We start from the raw sequence: 26,104 nt of genomic DNA, 5'->3' as shown, positions 1-26,104 counted from the left end.
TTGTTTATGTGACTGAGTATGAACGTGAACTTTGTGGGCTACATACAGCTAGCAGATTAAATGTCACCCCGGATGTGAAAGTTTGAGTGGAACAAAGGGGATCCATTGAAAAGAGCTTAAGAAGGCATAGTTTCTGAGCCAGGTTCTTGTGTTCTGCTGTTCAGTGAACCAATTAATGTTCAATTAGTGCTCCTGTTAAATGAGTTTAGGATTTACCTCATTTGCATGGAAAAGAATTTATACTATTGCTCAATGAAGCTACAACTAGGTCAGAGTTTTGAAATAGATGGAAATGTATGGCTGACAGCACCAACAGAGTCTCAGTGAATTCTTGGCTACAACATTTTAATGAAACAAGCAGTAATTCATTTGCATATACAAATCTACAGATTCTGTATTGGATTTTGACTGGAAAATAGATGTGATGCAAACACAGTTTCTGAAGAACTTTAATTTTGACATGTTGGCTTAAAGATGATCATCTCTTATTGAACCCACTATTTGGGAAAAATACACTTTGCCTTGTATACGTAAAAATGGGAAATAGAGCCACTCATTTACTGCCAAACAATTTTGAGCCAAAAGTATTAAAAGACCATAATAATACTTGTTTTCTTTAAGAACTATATCATACAAATTCTTCTACATTTTTAGAACACATTGATTCTTTACCTGATGCTTTAGTTCTTAACAATTCTGATGGTTTACTTGGTTCTCCAATCCCAATACTGTTGCCGGCAACAATACGAAATTCATATTCCACCCAAGGACTCAAACCAACCACTGTTGCATTGTATGTCTTGCCATTGAGAATTTCTGGAACTAAAAAGAATGGGACATTAAGGCACCTAAGTTGGTACTAGTCAAAAACAAATAATTATACAAAATTATATAATTATTAATTAAAAATATGATTGCATTTGTTAAAATGATTTGACTGACTATTATTCTTTTAAAAGTATCCCAAAACACTTTTGTCACTCACCTGTAGCAACAGCCTGCCAACCCACAGAAAATGGTGTCCGAGTCTGAATAGTAAATATTTGAATGGGACTGTTATTATCTGGGCCTGGTCTCCAGCTTAGTTGAGAAGTAGTGCTGGAAATATCTTCCACTTTCACGTCCTCAGGAGGACCTGGTGGACCTGGAAAAACATGTTTTAGCATGACTACGTTGGAGATACTTACATTCATTAATTTGGGACAAGGAAGGTTTATTTTTATCTGTTGTGCTTAAAAAGTAAAATATTGACCATAATATATTTGTAGCAAATTATTAGAAATAAAGTTGTATTAATTCCATTTATGTGGGAAGAGACATTAATGTAGTAATGCTTCCTCTGGGGATTAGAAAATGTCAGGCATATGATGATTGCATATCAACCTATGCTCAAAAATTGAGAACTGTTGTCTTTAATTCATCTTAAATCTAACTCAAATAAATGCAACTAATAGGAAGCACTACAGGAGCATGTGGATTTGACTCTGCATTGACAAGAATGATTTATTACAAACAGAAGGCATGCCTCAGTTTTAGGTACTGACACTGCTTGCCAAGCCTGACTGTTCATTATAGACAAATCCTACAGAATTCTATGTCCATATCCACACTACGCATACCTTGGAGTCTTGAGGCTTAGAAAATAAAAAATCTATCTAATTTAATCTCACTTCCATATCATGATGTGATTTCTCAGAGGTCTACAATTTAGACATCAACATTGTGACTGTGAATACACAATGTGATCATTTTTTCACAATTTATGCTTACCTCTAACAATGATATCTGCTACTGCAGATAAACTTTCTAGGGTTGTTTGTACTGTGCAGAGATATTTTCCTGAATGATTTAACTGAATATTCCTTATCATCAAATCCCCAACAGATTCCTGCAGATAGAAAGGGAGAAAATGATAAAAATGGAAGCCCACATAACAAGTCCTGTGTTATTTTTACAGCTGGATAAATATTAAACATAAAACAACTCTGAAATTAAAAGATATACTAGTATCATTTTCAGTTCTTGCATCTAAACCCTTTTATTATCCCCCTTATTATAATTACATCTAGAAAACAAGTATTTCTATGAAAGACACAAAGCAAAGTAAACAGAAACAAAAACAACAGCATCTTCTAAAACAGACTGATTATCCATGCAAATAAAGATAGAGTAATTATGAAAAATGGTGATTCATGTAAAACATTTGATTCATTTATTTAAGCACTTAACAATTTCAGTAACTTACTCCTCCAATCCTTTCAAAATGAGCCACTCCTTTTTTTAAGTCTATGACATCTCCATTGAAAAACCATATAAACACCACTTCAATGGAGGGGTCATGCGACACCTGGCATGGTAGCACTATACTCTCGCCAACTGTAACATCCATTTTGGAAGGTGGGACGGTAATGACAGTTCTCTCTGTTGAGAAAAAAATATTATTTTTTTAAAAGCTTATGAAATGCAAGCCCATGGCTATAAAATACCTTTTTCTGAATTCTTTTTTAATCATTTGAAATTATATAAACCAAAGCTGGACTTCTACTATGTCCAGTATAAATATTCTATTGCCTGTTTTTAAATATCCTATATTTATTATCATTATAGCTATTACCTATACTAAAATTAAAAACATAGTGTTATTTACACCTTATATGGAAATAGTTTACAGAAAACTGTAGACTTCAAAAAATGGCATTCCATATATATAGAATGCACTGTGCCATGTTTGTTGTATTTTATTCTAAATTTCCAGTCATAACATAATTGACACACTGGTAACAGCTCTAAATACTCTCTGTTAACTTCATATACTGTGAGACAAACTATGTTCCTAAGATTATGGCCACCATAGTTTCTATAAAGATTTAGTCATATGTATATATTTAAGAGGGTGAATGTAGCATATTTATTCTATCTTCGACATAGTTGTGACAACAAATTTCGCTTTTAGTTAATGCAACATGAATAGGGAAGTTGGAAGTTTTCCCTTTTATAATTCAGATTTTTCAGTGTTAGAATTACGCATCCATCATAAAAACCTTCCCTCTAGAAAAGTTGGTTTCTATGTCAATCTTTGTTCTACAAGATCTAGCATTTCATTGACCAAGATTTCAAAGGACAATCCCAGGTTGTGCCAGTTGTACTAGAGTCCTGTATTTGTTCAGATTAAAGGAGAATTCACAATGCAGATCATTTTTGACTACTTCGTTTATAATAAAATTCTGATCCAGTGTGTTGAGAATTGATCAAAAGGGCAACTCGGTATCCATGAAGGGGCCCTGGGCAAACGTTTGGATTTAGATATGTACCATCTTACCAAGAATAAAATTTTTTGAAATATTTACATTTAAGGATGAAGGTTTTAGGAAAGTTATTATAAAAAATATTGTACATGCAGAAGTTTAAAAATAATGAAATGACCCTGGAGCATCTCTTTCTCTATGGGTCATTTATAAGATAAAGTTTAGCCCTCTAAGAAATGGACCAAAAGCTTCACTTTCTTCTAGCTTCTTCATCCTGTTCAAGAAACTAACATTGAGATTGCATTTATCTGTTCACATTAATGTGTTACTGCTTTTTACCAATAGAATGTTTAATTATTATTTGACCATTTAAACATTTTTAATTTTTTCTTCATAAATATTTGAAAGTAGAAACTAGGAAGTAATAATTTGGGATGTTAAGGTACATACTGACAAATGAGACATGGAAAAATAAAAACACATGCTATATTTCTGAATATGAATATAATGGAGAAAATTGAGCTCTTAATCAATCAATATCATATAGGTCTTCTTTTTTTATTATTTAAATCCTCTTTCCATTTTTATATTAGATGCATGCACTTTTTATTGATTTTTATTATTATTATTATTCGAGATGAAGTCTTGCTCTGTTGCCCAGGCTGGAGTGCAGTGACACCATCTCAGCTCATTGCAACCCTCGCCTCCCAGGTTCAAGAGATTCTTCTGCTTCAGCCTCCTGAGTAGCTGGGATTACAGGCACACACCACCACACCAGGCTAATTTTTGTATTTTTAGCAGAGACAGAGTTTCATCATGTTGGCCAGGCTGGTCTCAAACTCCTGACATCAAGTGATTCACCCGACTTGGACTCCAAAGAGCTAGGATTACAGGTGTGAATTACTGTACCTGGCCAGATGTATGCACTTTATATTCTAATTATTTCTAAGTAGAAATTTGAAGAATGTCTTTGTAGACTATGCCAATTCTTAATTCCAAGCCTTCTTCATAGATCTACAACCAAAATAAGGGTAAATGATACCCAGGGATCTAAGAAAATTTTTTAGAACAAGAGAAAATATTTTCCTTTTGTATTTGCTCTGAAAACAAATCACAAATGTCTTATTTACATTTATAGGAGGATGAGTTGGCTAATTGGATGTGTTGACAGAGCAAAACTGCCCAGATGTAAAGTTTTAGATCATGCAATTAAAGTAATTTTCAAACATTAAAAATGACAGCAAGTCCTTCCATTTATGACACCACATAACGGCAAAATTAGACAAATTATTCCCTATCTACATAGCTCATTGTAGTACAGTAATAATGTCTAAAACTTTAGGAATAAGAAATGTTTGTGTTATCATTTATAATGGTTACATTTTTCACAAGTTAATTCATTTGTAACTAATATTTATTGAGCAAGTAATTTATGTCCAATCCTCTGCTAATACTGAAGTCATAATGGTGAAGAAAATGGGGAAAAAAAAACCCTGCACCAAATAAAAAAGATAAGAAGTATTCTTTCACAGAGATGAAAATCTACAGAAGGAAGCTAGCATTAATCAAATCATGTCAATCACTATACAGTAATGTGTGATAAGCACCATATACTAGAAGTGACTTTTTAAAAATGTTTGGCAGATCCTGAGGGGATCAGTTTATTAAGAAAAAACTGTTTTACCTGGGAAATAAAAGGCAAGTAGTAGTGAGCTACGTAAAGGTAGCAGGGAAAGAGAGGAAACTAGATTCCCTATACAGGCAAGAGCATTTACAGAGAAACTATGTGAAGAAGAACTGAAATTGACAGATTCAGTGCAGCCATGTTGCTGAAAAGGCTAGGATTAAATGAAGAGTAGTAGAGGAGTGAAAGTGAAGAAGATGAAGGTGGATGATAGCCATACTCAAGACATAAGTCACAAATGTCATTAAGATCAGCGGCATAATTTGTGGGCCCCAGTGCAAAATGAAAATGTGGGTAACTTTTTGAAAAAGAGAAAATAGTGTCATTAAAGGTACTAAATATAAAACTTTTTACTTTAAAATAATTTATTACTTATACAATAAAATCAGGGTAACACTCACAGATGAGTCATGACATACACTTACAAATTATAAAATAGATGATTTTGGTGTCATAATTTTATGTGATATAATAATATTTTATTAAGGTTATATCTTGATTGATTTTATAATTTTCTCATTTAGTTTTCTGGTAACTCATTTACTAGATCAACAGAATTTATATTTTTAGCAACTTCATTTTCAATTAATATATGTTCAGTGACATCAGTCACTCCTGGCAAATGCAAGATCACAAATACTTTTTGAAAAGTTTTTATTTTGCAAACTATCTTACTGCTGATGTAACTTTTGTGAAACCATTAAGACTGTTTTATAGACTGTAGAAATATTCATAAGTTTCTGATGAATTACACTGAAATATAAATTTTAGAACATCTAGAGCTGATGATTCCTTTCATCAGTTTTTTCAAAAAAGTTTAACTCTTTATACAAATCTGTTCTGTGAGAGCCTGATATTAGTTTTAAATATAAATGTATGCAATGGAATCTTAATGTTTCCTCTGACATATGCTATAACTTGTGGAGGTTGTATAATAAATTGAAAGGGACTTCATGATTGTCATATAATTCAAAATGCCTGTTTTTGCATTCCAATTTTGTACCTTCAATTACAAAGAAAAATTCATCAATAATTTGTTTCCCCAAAGCTTCATATAAAAATAATGTTCTTATCATTGACTGGAATAATCTTTAAGTTTAATTTCTATTTTTAAGCCTGTGGATTTCATGCAATGTCCATGTGTATGCCTTCAATTTTCAATAATTTATTGACAAAGTTTATTGTCTGAGTACTAACATTTTCTGTTCTGGGGCTCAGGCTGGAAAGTTAATATTTCTGGAAATTCCACAGAGAAAGCCTCCAGGGATGTATGGGCAAGCTGGCCTCCCACCTTGGATCCTCTCACTGATCCTTTTTGAAGTCTCCTCCTGCAGCCTTTGCTGCCACCCACTGCTGTTTCTATGGCTGCTACCACCATCCTCTGCATCCATCTAAGAGGCCCAGGTTCTGATGTGCCCACGCCCTTAGGACTGCAGGACTATGACTACATAGACATGCGTGTGCACACCTGCACACTGCACATCACACCAACTGCTATGCATGCATGCTGACTGCTGCGTCCTCAGGCCTGAACCCATGTGTACATGAGCTGCTGCTGCAACATATGCTACTGCACATGCATGTGGTTACGGTGAAGCCGCAGCAGCCGCAGCTCATGCACACACAGGTTATAAATACATTCTTAATCATTTTATCTCTCAATTTGCGTTCTGTACATACTTACATACTTACAAAACACAAATTGACACGTAAAATAATTAAGAATTTCAAGACAGTCACAGCAGAACATTAACCCAAACCTGGGGCCTCCCTCAGCACCAGGGTCTGTGTGACTGGCTTGTATGTCCATGAAACCAGCTATGGATGTTATGCTAAGAAATGTATTCTTGCATAGAAGTAGAGAGTAGCATGGTGGTTATTATAGGCTGGTGAGAGGGAGGGATGGGGAATAGGGAGACGTTGTTCACAGGGTACAAAGTTTCAATTAGGAGGAATAAGTTTTAGAGACCTATGGCACACCATGGTGACTATAGTTAATGTAAGACATATTTGATAATTTCTCAATGAGGATTTTAATTGTTTTCATCACAAAAAAATGATAGGATGTGAAGTGATGACTGTGTTAACTAGCTTGATTTAATCATTACACAATGTATACATATATCAAAATATCACATTGTATCCCACAAATACATATAATTATTATTCATCAATTAAACATTTTAGAAATGCATTTCTTGCTGAAAAAATTGGAAACACTGAAAGTACAAAGCAAAGGAATGATATGATGACATGCCATTATCTGCAGTGTGAAAAATGAACTGTATTTAAAAAGAAGTAGCTTTACGTAAGCAGGCTTATTATCCAGAAAAAAGGGATGCATAGTTCCTCCCGGAAGTAGCCTCCTGTGTGGGTGAAGAGGTGCTTGGACAAGAACATTTTTAACTGATGTAACCTCTCTGCAAACCACAGGCAGACCTGTCCTCATCCTGTGCAGGTGGCTGTCTAATAGCCATAACGCCACTGATTGCTCTCCAGAAGAGTTCATTCGGCAACCATGTGCAGCCTCAGCCCCAGCACCAACACGAATACCCCACAGAGACAAAAATCACACTTGCAGGGACTGGGAGAGTAGTGCTTGGGCAGCTGAAACATACAAAATTGCTAATGCTACTCTGTGGAAAGAACAGGGGCTTTAGCCCATTAATTCCTTCATTAAATAATCCTTAAATTCTTAAGAAACTCAAGCATCTGAGAGATTTCTTCAAACCACTCAGATCCTATATTCTACTCCGAAGAGTGCATGTATATCAGTAGAGTAGCTGCAGTAACTTGAGGCTCATTGACACTGAAATACTTCTTGGTATTTATGGATCAGTGAGATATTTAGGGCCTGAACTGTAACAAATTAAAAAGAAGAAATGTTGACTATGCTGGACTTGATATATCGTTTGGGAAAATTTGAGACTTTTTAACTCTTTTCAAACAAAACAAAGGGTTATTTATTCATGATCATTTAATATCATTTTGTTCTTCTTGCATATACCTTAACCATTTGTAGGAAGTCTGATCCAATGGTTTTAAAATTTTAGCATGTGTAAGAATTTCCTGAGCATTTGTCAAAATGTGAATTCCTCAGCTTGCACCAGAAATACTGATTCAGTATGTCTAGACCTTGAATATGCACTTTTATCAGGCTTCTCCAGTTAATTTTGAAGTAGTCCAGAAACCATGCTTTGAGAAATGTTGCCTTAGTTTTTAAAACTTGAACCTGAATTTTCTATTTAAGAAACATTGAAATATAAAATATATTGTCAGAAATTCTCTAATACTGCAGATTTAGGAAAAATTTATATCTAGTAAATGTTGCTCATTAGTAATATTTCAAGACAGAAATAAAGATGGAGTCCAAGGTTACCTGTAATTAATTCTGTATATTATATCCACTTTTATCATTTCTTAAGCATTTTAACATATTAAAAATTCTGAGAATTCCTAGGTGAAAGGAACTCTTACTTATTGGGTTAGTGCAAAAGTAATTGCATTTTTTGTCATTAAAAGTAAGGTTTTTATTTTTAAAATTTTATCTAATTCAAAGTTTCCTACATTTGGTAGAGTATGAAATATTTTTAAGCCATGTAACATTTCTCGATATATACAGTGTTCTACATAGAAATGGAAGTACATCTTGGGATATAAGGCCTTCTGAGAAATGGTGTGTGGAAATGTTGCTTTCATGATTGAAGAAGATTACACACAACACATACATATGTATACATACTCATATAAAATATATGTGTTTCTATTTAACATGCATACATACACATATATGCTTACCTATTTATGAGACTATCATGGAAATTTAAATTATGAATAATTTAGAAATAATAATTAGTTAAGATAAGAAAACCAGTTTTATCGTTACATTAAAAAGAAGATTCCCTCATCTTTTAAAGATACATTCTGATATATTTGTGGATGACATTATTGAGGTTTGAGATTTGTCTCCAGATAATTGGAGATGTGGAAGTAGGTTAGTGTATAGATTAAACAAGGTTGGATATGAGCTGTCTTCAACTGACTCTGAGTGATGTATACATGAGAGTTTCTTGTACTAGTTCCTCTACTTCTGTGCATGCTTGTAATTTTCAATAATAAAAGACAGGAAGAACATTTTGGGGGAGAGTGAATATTTACATGCAGAATAGGGAGGAACATTCTTATTCACTTTCTAAAGTCATAAGAATGGGCCACTTTTTGAAGACTGTCCTAAGTATAAATGACAATCATTCATGAAGAGTTTGTAAAATCACAGAATATCTACCATTTTCAATATATGTCAGTGAGATAAAAGTTATTATATAAAAACAACTTCATCTAGCAGCCCTATTCTTACAAAGAATAATATGGCATGACACTTTTGATGAATAGCCTTATTCGAATTCACATTTCATAATAGCCAATGATGTTTCCAGAATGCATTTTAGTTACAAGGACCCCAGCAGACATGAAGACAAATTACATCAAAACTTATGTTAGGATCATTTAGTGTGATTTCTTTAAACGCTTAAAAATGGAACTGGTTCTCTATATCAATGACCAAATACACTCGTACATTTCATGATCTCTAACTACATGTTTAGAAGCAAGGGGATGACAATAAAATGTATAATTGGTCTTGCCTAACCATACAGAAAATATTATTTTGCTTGTTTGGTTTTTTTTTTTGTTCCTTCAACTCAGTTGAAATCTTTATCAATGTCACTTTTCTGAATAGTAACTGCTAAGGTGTTTCTGAAGTTTTAAAATCCTCTCAAAGGATGAACAAATGTGTAAGAAAAATCATCAAACTCTTCCTTCTGTACAAACATGGGTCTCTTCCTTGACATTATAGAAAATGCTGCTAATAAACCAGTATAAAATAAACTAGTGTATAAATAGCACTTCAAACAGGTAACAAAGCTCTCTGATATTTTCTCTCACTAGTTAATTTGTGAAGACTAGAAATAAATACTTTAAAAAATTGGTAATGGGGTTGGGTGCGGTGACTTATGCCTGCAATCCCAGAAATTTGGGAAGCCAAGGCGGGTGGATCACGAGACCAGCCCGGTCAGCATGCTGAAACTCCGTCTTTACTAAAAATACAAAAAATTAGACGGGCATGGTGGTGTGAGCCTGTAGTCTCAGCTACTCGGGCAGCTGAGGCAGGAGAATTGCTTGACCCGGGAGGCGGAGGTTGCAGTGAGCTGAGATTGCGCCACCCCACTCCAGCCTGGGCAACAGAGGGAGATTCTGTCTCAAAAAAAAAAAAAAAAGAAAAGAAAAGAGAAGACCAAGAAAAAAATTGGTCTTTTTTCTAATGAATTCCTCAGAATGTCAAATTATGCTATATATTAAGATATTAACCCTTTCCATTGCTCTGTATTTCTTCTTCTATGTACATGGTTTTCCTTCTAACTGTAGAAACTTCATCAGCATTTCTGTTAGTACTGCTCTGAAACTAAACAGACATTTTTCCAAAGACATACAAATGGCAAACAGGTATGTGAAAAGGTGCTCAACATCATTAACCATCAGGGAAATGCAAATCTAAACCACGATGAGATGTCACATCGCACCTGTTAGGATAGCTATTATCCAAAAGACAAGAGGTAACTGTTATCTAAGGTTGAGAGAAAGGGAACACTTATATACTGTTGGTGGGAATATTAATTGGCACATCTATTATGGAAAACAGTATGGAAGTTTCCTTAAAGTTAAAAACAGAGATACCATACAACCCAGCATTCCCTCTTGTGGATAAATAGCCAAAGGAAATAAAATCAACAGTCAAAGGTATGTCTGCGCCCACATGTGCAGCATTATTCACGATAGTTAAGATATGAAGATCACCTAGGGTCCATCAATGGATGATAGATAAAGAAATTCTGATATGTATACACAAGGGAATATTATTCAGCTCTATAAAAGAAGATACCACCATTTGCAGCAACATAGATGAATCTAGAGGAACTACATTAAGTAAAGTAAGCCAGACACAGAAAGAAAAATCCTATGGGATCTAATTTGTATGTGGCATTAAAAAATGTCAAATACATACAAACAGACAGTAGACTGTTGCTCACTCAGAGCAGAAAAGTGAGGGAAATAGGAAGATGCTGGTCAAAAGGTACAAAGTTACTATTATGTAGAATAAATAAGTCTAGAGATAGAATGTACAGCATGATGATACAGTTAATAATACTGTATCACAAATACTGTATTGTGTACTGAGAATTTTCAAGAAAGCAGACTTCATGTGTTCTCATCACACAAAAGAGACAGATGTATGAGGAAATGGGTTAACTTGCTTGACTATAGTAACCATTTTATTAAGCACATGTATATCAAAACACTTAAGGTGTTGTACACCTTAAACATAAGCAATTTTTATTTTTTTAAGTGATGGGGATTCTCTCAGGTTTTCTTCATTCGAAAGCAACTTTATTTTGTCTTTATTTGGGGGAGTTTTTAAATGGGAATAGAATTCTTACTGGTATTGTCTTTAGCCCACTAAAAATGTCATTTCATTTTCTTCTGGGTTCTTTTTTCCCTTATTATATCAACTGCCAGTCTTGGTTTTTTGACATAATGCATCTTTTTTATCTGATTTTTTTTCCCTTCAGTTTTACTACTATGTGCTTAGCTAAGCTTTCCTTTGTATTTGTCTGAATTGGGGGCTTGCACAATTTCTTGAATTGAATGCTTATTATTATTTTCAGTTTTTTTTTAATATCTGGCAAATATTTCTTCAAATATTTCTCATGCCTAACTTTCACTCTTCTCTGCTTCTTTTGGATCAATGATTTTATGTATGTTAAAAGGAAATATTATCAAAAGGAAAATATTCCAGATTTTCCTTATGATACTTACTGTCTTTATCATTGTATTCTCTCTCCAGGTTGCAGTCTAGATATTTTCTATTCACACATCCTCCCCTTTATTAATCCTCTTTCTGCTGTATCTATTCTGGTGTCAAATCAATGTATTGTTCTTAATATCAGCTCTTGCAATTGTCAGTTCTACACTTTCCATTGGAGTTTTAACACATGCCATTTCCTTTCTGAAATTCTCCATCTTGTCATCTATTTTTTAAAATACATTAATAGAGATGATTTTAAAGCTCTTTCTGAAAAGTTCAGTATTTCTATCACTGAGGCCTGTTACTATTGTCTATTTTTTTTTCCTCTGGCTTTTGGTCATTTGGTCTTAGCTCCTGTTATTCCTAGCAACATTTTATTGAATGCTACATGTTGTGGATCAAAAACTTAATGGTTTTATAATGTTATATTTTTGCTGAGAAGATTTACTTTTTTAAGCATGCAATTAGGAAAATAGCCAGAAGCTGGTTCAAAACTGATATGAACTGAGTCTGGATCTTAGTCATTTTAAGTCCTAGTCAATTATATTTTGTTTTGTTTTGTTTTCTTACTAGGACACAGTCTTTTGGATGTCCTGACTCAAGGTTGAGTTGAGTAGCAAATCTCATTCTATTTGGTTTATTCTGAACCTCTATTTGTTTTTCCGTTCACTGTGAAGTTACCAAAATTTCTGCTTAAATGTTTTCTGCTTTCTGTTTGGTTTCTTCATTCCTGATTTATACTGCTTAGGAAATGGTAAACTTCTAAGAAGAAATTCAACAGCAGGGAATGTGAGCTCACCTATCTGTACTTTTGTTTTCTCCAGGCTACTGCACCTCATGTTGCAAATACCTTGGCTGTTGTCACAATTTCTTGAAATAACTATTTTTGCTCATTTAAAAAATATTCTTTAACAATGTTTGTGGTGAACATCACTGAGAGGTTGTTGTGTTAAGCTTACTTCAACTAGTTATGACAGATTATTCTTCATTACTACTAATGTTTCATAATAGATTAAGCGTGTTGGTAGAAATATTTAGGCCATTTGTCAATAGGTTTTTAGATAATAGCTTAAAGAATATGATAATTGATGTCAGTTAGAGAAAGAAATAAGTATAATTTTGAACAGATGTAGAGATCCTTAACATAGAAATACACTAATTGATTATTCAATCATCTATTAAAAGCCATTTAATTGGTATTGCACCCTTATCTTACTTCAAGTTATACATCGGTACAAATGCTGAACAAAAGGAACAAAACTGAACTGAAGAACCATTAGAAGATTTCAATCCTAAGAGTGACAGAATCTTGCCTACATTTTGTTAGGAACATTGTAGCTTCTAAAAGGAAAACAAATACTTAGGACAAATACTTTTAAAGCTAATACTGGGTTTCCAAGCTTAATATTTATGAACACTTTGTCCAAATAATTCTTTGTTGTGTGTGTCAGGGGTGGGTTTAGCATGTGTGTGGTGCAGGGCTGCGGGTGGGATCAGGTGGGTGTTCTTTGACTTGTAGGATTCTTAGCAGCGTTCCTGGCCTCTATCTAGGATAGATATGAGTAGACCCTGCAGTTGTGAAAACTGAAAATATTTGCATATTTTGCTAATGTTCCCTGGGAGACAAAATCATCCTGGTTGAGCAATTCTGTGCTAGAGCAATACTCTGGGAAAGAGATGGCATGGCTTAAAGTTTGCTAATTGAAGTGGTGAGAAGTGGTTAGACTCTGTATGTACCTTGAAGCTGAAACTATTTTGGGGCAATTGAATATGGGGTTTGAATGAAAGAAAAGAACTAAAAATAATCTCAAAATTTGGTCTAAACAACTGTCTGTGTAGACTGTTATTAGTATAGTGGAGAAAGAATACAGCAGAAACAAGTTTGGAGAGTAAGAATCAGGAGTTCAATGTTAGGATACAGTAAATTTGTAAGTGAAGATGATAAAATAGGCTGTTGGATTTGGGGATTAAGGAGGACTATTCCAGCTGGAATTAACTTGATTTGAGTTTGGGAATTAACTTATAGATGGTATTTAAAAACATAAAACTGGATGAGATACCAAGGGTAGGTACAGCTATAAAATGAAGACTAGGGGAAAAAGAAGAAAAAAAAAATACATGTATGCATACATGTATATCAAATACATAGACTCTATATGGAATATACATGTATGTGTATATATATACATATAGATGAATATAGCTTTAAACTAGTCTACCAGTTTAGGAAATACAGCATTTAAATAATAAGACTTTTAGGAAAAGGAGTGGAATAAAATATATATATATTTTTTTCTTTTTTCTTTTTTTTTAATTGAGACGGTCTCTCTCTGTTGCCAGGCGTGAGTGCAGTGGCACAATCTCGGCTCACTGCAACCTCCGCCTCCCGGCTTCAAGCAATTCTCCTGCCTCAGCCTCCCGAGTAGCTGGGACCACAGGCGTGTGCCACCACGCCAGCTAATTGTTGTATTTTTAGTAGAGAAGGGGTTTCACCATGTTGGCCAGGATGGTCTCTATCTCTTGACCTCGTGATCAGCCCACCTCGGCCTCCCACAATGCTGGGATTACAGGCGTTAACCACCGCACCCGGCCAGAATAAAATATTAAATTATTCAGAAAGATATTTTAGGAACAAGAAGTATGAGTTTCTAGTGTGACAAAGCCTGCCTAATGCCCAGTATAATGGTTGATAACAGCTTTAAAACATGACACATTATCTTGAAATTGTCAAACACTGTAGAATACAGAATTCTAGAGAACAAGAGGAAAAAGATGTCACAAACAACAGATCAGAAATCCAAAAGGTTTCATCTTTCAGAACAGAGTAACAGCTCAAAATTTCTGAAAAACAATGATTTCCAAGCTAGAATTCTATTTCAAACTAAACCATTAATAAAATGTAAACACAGAATAAAGACATTTTCAACTATGAAAGATTTCAAAAAAATTGTATTTCTCTTGGATTCGTTCTCAAATATCCACTGGAAGATTTAATCTACCAAAATTAGGGAGTATGTTAAGAAAAAGAAAGGCATGGAGTTTAGGCAACGGAGCTTCAACACACAGGACAGCCTGATATTGAAGGGAGACAATTGAGACAGCTTAGGAAATGAATTATTGTCAAGTCCATAGAAAACTAAGCAAACAGACAAAAGGAGGGAAAGCAAACACAGGAAATCAAAGCTAATACTCTGAAATAAACCTTGAACAGAGAAAAGCAGGCAAACAAACAAGGAAATCGGTGTGATGGGGTCTTTATTTCTCCATGTCTAGCAAGCCAGAAATAAAAGAGTTTTTAGTCTTTATTTAATATACTTTTCCTCTTTGTATATACAATCCATAAGTCTAAAATGTTTTATATCCTCTTAGACAAGTGCATGATTATCTGCTCACACATGTGTATCTACAGATTAAAATCTACTTGCAGCACTCACCATATTTCACCACAGCAGAGTAAAATTTAATTTCAATGCATAAAGTAATCATGGTCCATATATTCCACTTTACTTTCAGGTACCATTACCCATTTAACTACTACTGCCATATTTAAATGATTTGGAATAAGTATTAAAAGACTATTGAGAACCCCAGAGTAAAAGAAGCACATGAAGAACCAGTCTAGAGAAAGCATTGTCAAAAAATTGAGATGTCTAATTGAGAAAACATGTCTAAGTATCATGCAAGGTTACACTACTTTCCTAGCAAATAATAATGTAAAATGTAAATACAGATCTTTTATATTAAAAAACAAAGTAGGGCTTGACATTTATTTAAAAAGAGCATGCACTGTAGATTCTGCTTAATAAATCAGATATGACTACTACTGTTTCAAAGCTGTTAGTACTTAATAGACAGTGATGACATATTCATGGCACCATATTTATATTTCTTATAAACAGATAGTGTTCATTCAGACTATTTTCCAATAGTAACTTTATGCTAGGCTGTAGTGAATTATACGATAGAAGACTTCTGTAGATTTTTGTTTTTTGGGGTTTTTTTGAGACGGATTCTGCTGTGTTGCCCAGGCTGGAGTGCAGTGGCATGATCATAGCTCACTACAACCTCGAATTTCTGAGCTCAAGTGATCCTTCCATCTCAGCTTCTGAAGTAGCTGGGACCATAGGCATGTGCCACCAAAACCTATAATGTATTAATATCTATCCTTTACATTATGTTTTATAAAATATACATTAAGAAAAAAACAGCTAAACAGCTGTATAATTTATGGGGTAATTTAATCTGAGTGACGTGCGACATTTGAAAAAGACTATGAACTAAAATTATCATGAAGACCAAGACAACACTAATTTTTTTTTTTTTTTTTTTTTTTTTTTTAGTAGAGATAAAGTCTTGCTATGGTCTCAAACTACTGATCTCAAGTAATCCTCCCACCTCAGCCTTTCAAAGTGCTGGGATTACAGGCATAAGCCACCACACCCAGCCTGTAGTTTTGTAGAAGATGAAGTTAGAAAATGTTATTTTACCTGGCAATAGGACCTAATACAAAGGATATTTTCCTCTGAACGTTTAGTGTTGGGATGAGGGGAGTCAAAATGAAAAACTAAAAGCCAGAAAAAGAGGGTAAGGCTAAGTTTGATTCATGTGATTTTCTTCCCCTTCTTCACACCCTTCAACCCCATTCCTCTTTTGGACTTGAAGGCATTTGGTAACTACTTGCTTGAGTATTCAGGATCCAGAGACTGAAAATATAGCTTGCTTCTGGGGGAGTCTTTTCCCTCTTAATGACACACTTTATTCCTAAAAAAAAAAAAAAAAAAACGGCCCTAGAGCATAAGTGACCACTGAGCCAATTTAGAGATAGAATGCCTAAGAAGCAGAATAGCCTAATTGCTTCTTTTAGAGTCAGAAAAGGGTCAAGGTAAATTTACTAAATTTCCAATTCCTGACTAAAAACTCAAGATACAAGTGAGTATAAGTGTTTGCAGGTTTGGGTGGGAAACTGAAGATAAAAAAGACTTAATAGTTTAAGATATATATTTATATATATAAGTATATGGCTACCTGCAGAATAAATGTACTAAAGTGTCTTTTTTTCAATCTTAATAAAAATAGGAGGTGGATAGCTAGTGGTTTATGCTGCATGGAGGAGGCCAAACACAAAAGAATGTACACTGTAAGATAGCATTTGTATGAAATCTATGGTGAGAAAATTATTATAGTAGCTGCTTCTAGGAGTGTACTAGGAACAAGGATTAAGTGACATGAAAAGAAGTTCTAGATGGAGGGTCATAATAATGTTCTATATCTTGTGCATTTTGGGTTACAAATGTCATTTTCAAAATTTAGTGAATATACATGTAAAATTTATGTATTTTGTATGTAAATTTTACAAAAATGTACATTCATATGTAATTTACATATAATAATTGTAAATGTACATACAAGTATTGTACTCTAATGAATTTTTACATATAAAAATATACATACAAACATTGCACTCCAATGAAGGCTGAGGTATTTAGGAGAAAGTACTAATATCTGCATGTTACTATATTTTTATTCCTGCTGGACTTGGAACAATGTCATGTAAAATTGTCTCATGTGGTTTTTAATACATACATTTGTTGAAAGATGGAAAAGAAGAAAAGCAAAAGTTCTGCCACTTACTAACACATGGACCTCGGGCAAGTGGTTTTAGCAACCTATTCCTCAGTCTCCCTTGTATAAAATGGAGATGATAATATCTGCTTCAAAGCATTGTTCTGAAAGTTAAATGAGATGATATACACAAATAACCTATCATGGTGCCTGGGACAGAGCATGTATTTAACACATAGTAATGAATAATAATAAATACAACATGAATAACAATAAAACAAAGTCATCAACGTCCATGTTAGTAACGACAGGTTAATGTAATTTCAGAGGCTGTGCATTAACTACTTTATCAAGGTGGTCTGTACTCTTCTGTGTCTGGTCTCCTTCAATTGACATAAAATCCTAGATGTACTTTCCCTATTTTTATCAAAACTAAACAAAACAAAACATTGACCAATAATAGGCTTAAACTATGCAGTAAACGTATCTTGAAAAAAAGTGGTAAAACCTATAATGTATTAATATCTATCCTTCACACTATGTTTTGTAAAATATACATTAAGAAAAAAACAGCTGTATAATTTATATGGTAACTTAATCTGAGTGACATGTTCTACATTTTAAAAAGACTACGAACTAAATTGTCATGAAGACCAAGATAACATTGATCTTAGTGGGCTTGCTTAAATTGATGCATGTTTTGTGCTTGTTTTTACATTTTTAATTGAAGAGATTATAGTATTCAAGTTTCAGTAATTCACTCAGCATCACTTTCAATATTGGAACAGGAAAATTTTCCATCTGACCAGTATAATAACTCATTATATATTATCTCATCTTGAAAATAATTTTTACCATCAATAATTTTTAAATCAAAGTCTTCGTTCTATTGAAATGCTTTCAGTTATTCTTTGTAGGAAAGTGGGATGTGGAATAGAATATTTTGGGGAGATTTTAGCGCGACTGGAGACTTCTCCAGTGTTTTCAAGTACTACAATATGATAAATGTATTCCAATGCATCTTGTCATTTCTCTGAAATTGTATTTTTGGTTTGATCAATGAAGCTGGACTTCTCAATAATGCTGAGCTTGATACCTCAAATCTTTCAGACTGCCTTTTAGTGCCACAAAGCCTCCAATTATCTACGTATCTTGAGTATTTCTCTTTGTAAACGTAGACCGGTATTAGCGAATACTCTCATTCTGCTGGAGAAAATGGATAGGCCAGTCTGTAATGCTGGTATAATGAAGACTTCTATCACAAAGAATAAACAACTAAATGAGCAGCAATAAACTTAATTTGCACATTAGATATGCTTTTCCAAGTTCCGACATTTCAGTTGAAAATAACACTGAAGCAATGAGGCCTATAATTGAACATCCAAAACTTCTCCAGTGTGGAAACAAAAACAAATGTCGCCTGCAAACAAGATCATTTTTACAGCCTGCTGTTACTCTGCTTTTTAATAATTTTCCAAATGCCAGATCAAATAATTTCCCTTTATGTGATTTTCATATACCTCTTAGTGTATGTACGCATTGTAATTTGAATCTCAGTCCTCCAAAACGAAACCACTTAAACTCTCTTTCCTCTTGATTCCCTGTTTGTGCCTATGAAACATGTCCTCAAATTATACTGGGCATCTTCTGAGGCGCTGGCAAAGCTGCTGCTAATTGCACTCACAATGTTTGAATGGAAAATTGCCTTATCCTGCTGTATTAGTGAAATAGAAATTTCCAACATACAGTGCAGATAACTTCAGAATCCTCTTAACATAGATAAGCCATAGCAGCTAAAAACTAAGCTGGAAAATATCTCACTCTTGTAACTATTATCTTTTTACATGCTATCTAACAAAAACATTTCTTGCATGACTGAGGCTGATAAGTAAACTCAAAGGAAGATGATTGTTTTTATCAGCTTTACTGAAATTTCTCATTTGCTCCTTAACACTCTATTACTGTTAAGGTCACTATCCACTGATTTAGGCTTGAGAAACAAAATTATACTTGATTCTGTAATGACAATCAGATGAACATTATTGATGAGAAAACACATACACACATATACAACTGTTAAGCCATGTTAACAAACAACCAAATGACTGTACACCCAATAGTCAAGAAAATGGTTGAATCGATGTACACTATTACAATTTTTTCTAAGCTTCAAATTTGTAGGTTGTAAAATAATTCCTTGGCAGTGATGTCTTCAATGTTTTTACATGAAAGGGAATTAGAGATATCAGTCAAGAGGACATGCTAATAATAGAAATGTGCTTGTTATGGCAGTCACACAATTTAATAAAGATTAAACACTACAAATAAATAATAAAGCAAAGTTTCTAAAACTTTTTATTCATATGGTACACATATTTTGTGTTTTATTTATTTATGTATTTTTGTGGTTAAGTATGTAAATGTTTGTATTGCACAGGATAGTTCTTGTTAATGATGAAGAAGCAAAAGACCCTAAAATCCACTTAAAATGGGATGTGGATATATCATGAAGATTAAAATATAACAAAATTTCCTTCCTGTTATTAGGTGTAAATGCATGAAAGTAACTTGACAATCATGTATAATGATATCAGTTATATTAACACTTACTCTTTTTGCATATGTAAATTATTCTCCTGTACTGTGCTAGAAATACCAGAACAATGAATTCTCTTCGTGAATTTTTGTATTTCAATATAGGTTTAGGCTTGCACCCCCTTAGGAGAGTGAGGAGAATGATGTCAGTCAAAAATATAAGATTCAAACCCTACAATTGGAAAGTGAATGCGCTTAAAAAGTTTGTTTTTTTCTTCGATGTTCTTTTTTTGCAAAGCGTCCTAAGTTCAGACTCTGAAAAATTGAAAACTGACAGGTTTTAGAGCAAGGAAGCCAGTATGGAAAGTATCCCTGTGAACTAAGCTGTATAAAATAATAGCACTTCACTAAATTAATAAATATTTACTGGGCACACACAGTTCCCAGCAATGTTCTAAGACTTACGGTTCATCATTGATTAAAACAAAAATCCCTGACCACTTTATGCTTCTGTTCTAGAAGGGAAGGAAAGACAAAAAAAAAAAACAAAAAACCCATAAACATAATAAATAAGTCAGTTATATAGTTTATAAGAAGATAGAAAGTGATGTAGAAGAAGAAAGAGTGGAACTGATTAAGGTAACAAGGAGTGTCGAGTGGGATAATTTTGTTTCAACAGTCTCAGCAAAGGACACTAGAAATGAACAACAAAAAAAAATGTAAGTCAGGATTCTTTTTTTTTTTTAACTTAGCTATCTTGATTTTTTTTTTTTTTTTACTTGTGGAAAGAGAGGAGTACCTGGGGATTCTGGTGTGATTTACGGAATACTTGAAAGTGTAGATAAACTTATTTCCATCATAAGAACTAGGAATCTAGTGCAGAAAACATGGCTCTATTACACATCTGAAATATGTAAATGTTACAACCAGAACACAGCCAGTGGCTTCCAAGTTTCTTTGTTAATATTTTTGTTAGTTGTCACCTTTTATTTTTCTTTCATCAATTATTAGTGAACAGTGAGTATCATGATGCCAAAGGTTTAAGAAACACTGGAGGAAGAGAGCCTATTCATTCAGTTTAATCTATCCATTAACTTTTGTTTTTCTTACCCTCCAGAGTGAAGGGATCCCCATTATTGTATTTTATTGTATTTTAGCAGCAAAAACATTGTCCCCGCTCCTAGATCACCAATATTCTAAAGAAACTTTCTTTTAAAAACTAAGTTGCTACTGCTGATATTTTCTACCCTTTCTATTTCATATTTTAATGCCCTCTGGATTTTTCTATGCCTAGAAGATTTATCCAATGCCTTTTCATCCTTCACCACATTTTAATCTTCTGCTGTAATAAAAGTAGTGTGTACTATCTACACCACCTTAATTTGAAATGATATAATAAATCTCTTTTTTCCCCTTAATGAACTTGTTACTTTTTCAAACATAAAGCATTCACATTTTTCAGTGTCTGAGTATTGCCCAGAATTTGCTGGAGAAAAAGTCTGTTCTTAAATATAGCCATAGCATCTATCTTGAAACACTTAAGTCCATCTCTGTCTTAAAACTTGATGACAATACAATCTTAAGGAAGTGAAGTTTTTCAAAATGTGCCACACTGGTTGGATTTTGACACATCAAGTTTTATCAGTCACATTTCCCCAGAATACTTCAGACAATTGTCATCATAATGTAATACACTTGAGACAAGTTGGCAGAAATATCTTCCGGGCTCAAAGGTGGGTGTTTATTTTCCTTCAGATATTTTAAATGATGGTTGAAGTGTAGCAGCTATTTTTTTACTGAATATATCTATTTTTAATGGAAAAGATGAGAAAGCACCAAATGCTGATTTTAATCATTTGGGCTTAATTAGTCGCTCAAACTGCTTTATCAAGAGAGTTATTTTTATCATTCAGCATGCAATGAAATGATAGAAATGACATGGCTTCCAGTAAACATACTAGTTTTTTGAGCTGACATTCAACGAAATAAAGTAGCATACTTCTAAAATTAATTATGTCCCTTGTTGATAAATGTAGAAACATTTGGATTGATACTGATTTAGAAATCTTAAAAATAGTGTATAGAATATATATCTATAAATTATATGAGCTTATCTGATTACTGTGATGAAAATGTAATAAAGACTCACTTAGATTTTAATTCTTTTCTCTTTGAAAAGAACTGCTTATCAAAGCATATGCATGACTCTGCATTTCATTAGTTTTGTACCTAGAGTTATATAAACAAATAAGCCAGTTATATATTTGGTAGCCTTATATATGTGTAAATATTTCATATAAAAAGAAAGATTTTGAAAGACATTTAACCAAGAAAACGTTATCCAGTGGCTTTATCAAAATGTCCATGGCCCCTAACATGAAGGCATATGTAAAAAGTCAAATAATTTAGGTGTAGGTGTTAACTCTAATTCTACTCTGACAGCATTTTTGATTGTCAAAGTATTCACATCTACCATGATATCCTACTGGCAAAGTGTGCATCCTATTAATGAGTACGATAATGGATCTCTTAAATAAATTGTGAAATCAACAATTTCACATATATAATATGGTACAGGTTTGACACTGTGATACAAGTCATGATATGCATGCATATTTCCAATGTTCATCTAGCACAAATGAAGATAATATGATACCTTTTACGATGAGGCTGCCAGTGTTCTTTGCAGTGCCAAACTGATTTGCGGCTATGCACGTATATGATCCAGCATCTGATCTGGTAACATTGTATATCTTGAGGCTGCCATCCTCCAAGAGAAATATTCTAAAAAGAAAATATATAATTAATGGAAGTAAGGCTCTTTAACATTGGTAAATCATAAGTGCTTATTTTTATTTTAAAACATTACTAAAATTATGGGGATATGTGATAATATGAATTTATTCCTTTCCTATTATTCTGTTCTTAATTGTAAACTATCTCTGAGTCTACATATTAGAGCAAACGGCATTTGCTTTTATTCTGACACAATATTGATAATTATCAACCTATAACTTGAATTATCATTGTTGATTTCAAAGCATGTTAAAAATCAAATCAGTCCTTGGTGCTTATAATGTCAAGTTGCTTGATGAATAAGAAATGCAACTATTTAATGTGTATTTTCAAAAGTCAACTCACTGGTGAAAATTAAACTTGGCTTATGAGAAATGCAAGCCAATTTTCACAATTAGTCTATGTCTTTTTAAACGTGGCCTGTCTTAGCATTTTCTGTGGCCACACAACAAGGTATTGAACCATGACAGTATTTGCCAGTGCTGATGAGTTGAAGGAACTTCCATATGGCTCCATGGCCAGAGGACCATGCTTATTATGTGGCCTATCCCATCAAAAAGAGGAAGGAAGGAGTAGAAAGACAAAGGCTCCATGGAATAATTATGACTTAATATTAATATTTCTAAAAGATAGAGTACACAAAGGAGGTTTATCTGCCAAAGAAGTTCCCATCTTTCATAAAATGATCCATATTAAATTTTCTCTGAAACTCTAGAATAATCTAAAGCAGAATGCCACTGAAATCAGAAAAAAAAAAACCCAAGATTTGTTTTCTGAAAAATTCACCATCAGATGTAATAAAGAGACAGAAAAAAAATGTAAAAACAAAAACATTTGTCCGATTTTAGGCTACTACATTTTATATCTTACAAATTTAGTTATCAACGCTTTAAAAACATTAGTAGGTAGTCAAGGTTGTATCAAAATAAATGACAACATACTAACTTTAAACAACAGTTGTAAAGGCAAGAAAGGCAAGACAATTTGCATTCATGCCATATCCATTAACAATAACAAAATGGTATTTGCTCCATTGCAAACATATCATTGTTTCTAATATATGTATAACATGAAATGTAGCTAATATAATTAATTACTCAATTTGAAACACAGAGAATACCAGCCAACTACAATTTGTATGAAGCCAGCTTCTGATGTTGGATTTATTATTAGTAACAGATTCCAAATTCTATTATTACTGAGTGGAAGGAGCCACATCTGAATTTAGAATGTTCTATGGCATGTAATCAGATTTTTTTACGTTATTAACTTAGTGTATTCCCCAATAGCAGATACTTAATGTCTTATTTAATTTCTGAAATGTCTAGTGTACTAGATCCCAATTTACATTAACAATTGAATTATACCATTATTGACAGAGTAACAAAACTATTCTACTATGCGGCAAACTCCTGGCCAAATAAAATTTTTTATCTGATTTCAATTAGAAGAGGTAAATTTGAGAAGCTTTTGGAAAACCCCTAACATTTAGGAATAACTATGAATTTTGAACAACATAGAAACCTGGACTATTGGTCAATAAAAAACGCATGACAGAAATGATATGTCTGCTGATATCTAAAGTTCACCAAGCAAATTTTCCAGCCAATAAGTCAATGGCAATATTTATATTTCATATAATTTTTTACGTAACTTTCATAAAGGAATAATTCACGTGTACAGTGGTACCCTGAGTATAGCATCGTTTCAAGCTCAGTAGGTCTTTAGTGTTTGCTACATTGAATTGAAATTGCCATCATTGGAACTGAGTATTTCTTTTGAAATCTTAATCAATCAATCAATATTTCTTAAATGCTTACTACTGTTTAAGATACTAAGAGAGAGCAAACTGAGAAAAGTAAAAAATCTGCCCGAGACTAACTAGCTAAGTAGCAGAATATGAAATTATATCTAAATATTCTAGTACTCATGCTTTCTCTAGAACCAGTACTTTGCCTTACATTTAGTAAAATAATTTTTCATGTTAATTATGTGGTCCAAGAAGTTTCATCAGAGTCATCACTAGATACCCTTAAGATGCTCAATGTGTTTACTCCCTCATACGTGTTCTCCTCCCAGACCTAATGAATCAAACTGCATTTTCACAAGACACCCTATGCACTGTAGTACATACAGTGACTAGTATGTACAATAAAGTTTGAGAAGTACTGATCTATTTACTATTAATTAAAATTTAATCTGAAAAATTTATCTTTACTTCAAAGTAAGAATACATCTTACCTATAATCTTATTGAAATATTTATAAAAGAATAGCATTAAATTTTAAATGTTTTATAAAAATAACCAAACTAGTAACCTAATTGATTTATTATTTATTAAAATAAACTTTAAAAATTCTCTATATTGATCTAGGATATAGAAATCCAGTTATTTAATCATAACTAAAGAACTTATGGCATAACAAATAGTACAAATATTTCAATTTCAATATATCAGTTAGATTTCTCCTTTAATTAATAAGAGATATTAAAATACAGTAAAAAGTTAATCTTGTCACAATATAAACAGAATCAAACAACTTGATTATTGTCTTAATTTTATTAAGAAAAAAATTAAACAAAAACTATAAAAGTAAGAATTTCTAGTTTTGTAGCATATCTAAACATGTCTTAGCAGAAATGATTTTTAAAAAACAGAAAGAAGGAACAGTCAGTGAAGATCAAGCTGTACCAAGCAATTGGTATTTTCAGATAAGGAAAATGCACATGTAAGAATTAACTGGAACATTTAATTGATGGTTTTGGTAACATTCATAGAGAAAGATTGATTTTTTTCTATTCTTCTTTTGGAATATGCAAAAAAGATATTTTATCTCGAGGATTGGTAATAACATATCAATGAAAGATATTAAAATATTCTACCTTCATTTGCATATAAGCTTCTCTGGCATTTAAAAAAAAAAACACACAGCCAGAAGTATAGATAAGCTTGGCTATCTGTAAAAAAACAGGAAAAACATTCTGATAATAAAGATAGAGATTTGCATGAATAATTAGTAAAAAGCATATAGTTATAGGGAAAAAGGAGAAGGTAATACAATAATTACACATTATATATATTATTATATGAGGATTTAAGGTTGAAGTTATACTACAAATCTACAATGGAACATAAAAATATGTACGGAAATTTGTGAGCACCATGAAATGACGGAAAGGCTTCCAAACATTCAATAGCAGTTTAAATGCATGATTGATAGTAGAGCAATGTTAAAATATTTTTTCATTCTTAATCAGCAAATACTTAGTAAATGTCTACTGTGTTTGAATCAGTATGTTAGATGTTACAACGGGAATGTGAAAATAAACAGTGTTAGATGTTAAAGGTACTCCTTTCCATATTAAAACTCATTGTTATGAATTTATGGAGGATATAGCATAATATAGGAAGCTGACTCT

The 26,104-nt window shown here is 32.9% G+C and overlaps 1 protein-coding gene across 2 annotated transcripts in view; it reads right to left on the bottom strand.

The window, feature by feature from the left end:
• CNTN6 (contactin 6) overlaps window positions 1-26,104 on the bottom strand; it is a 320,026-nt gene that overhangs the window by 23,881 nt on the left and 270,041 nt on the right. For both annotated transcript variants that reach the window (XM_012468488.2, XM_012468487.2), the window contains exons 12-16: window positions 22,545-22,672; window positions 2,246-2,421; window positions 1,771-1,888; window positions 986-1,144; window positions 673-822 (exon numbers count right to left, since the gene is read on the bottom strand). In XM_012468488.2, coding sequence (XP_012323911.1) covers window positions 673-822; window positions 986-1,144; window positions 1,771-1,888; window positions 2,246-2,421; window positions 22,545-22,672 — 731 coding nt within the window. The remainder of the gene's footprint in view (window positions 1-672; window positions 823-985; window positions 1,145-1,770; window positions 1,889-2,245; window positions 2,422-22,544; window positions 22,673-26,104) is intronic.

Source organism: Aotus nancymaae, unplaced genomic scaffold (assembly GCF_030222135.1).
Source record: "Aotus nancymaae isolate 86718 unplaced genomic scaffold, 86718_ANA_hifiasm-v0.15.2.pri h1tg000046l, whole genome shotgun sequence".
Classification (NCBI taxonomy): Eukaryota; Metazoa; Chordata; class Mammalia; order Primates; family Aotidae; genus Aotus; species Aotus nancymaae.
Note: the sequence above shows the minus strand (reverse complement) of the source record. Positions and strands in the feature narration are given on the sequence as shown.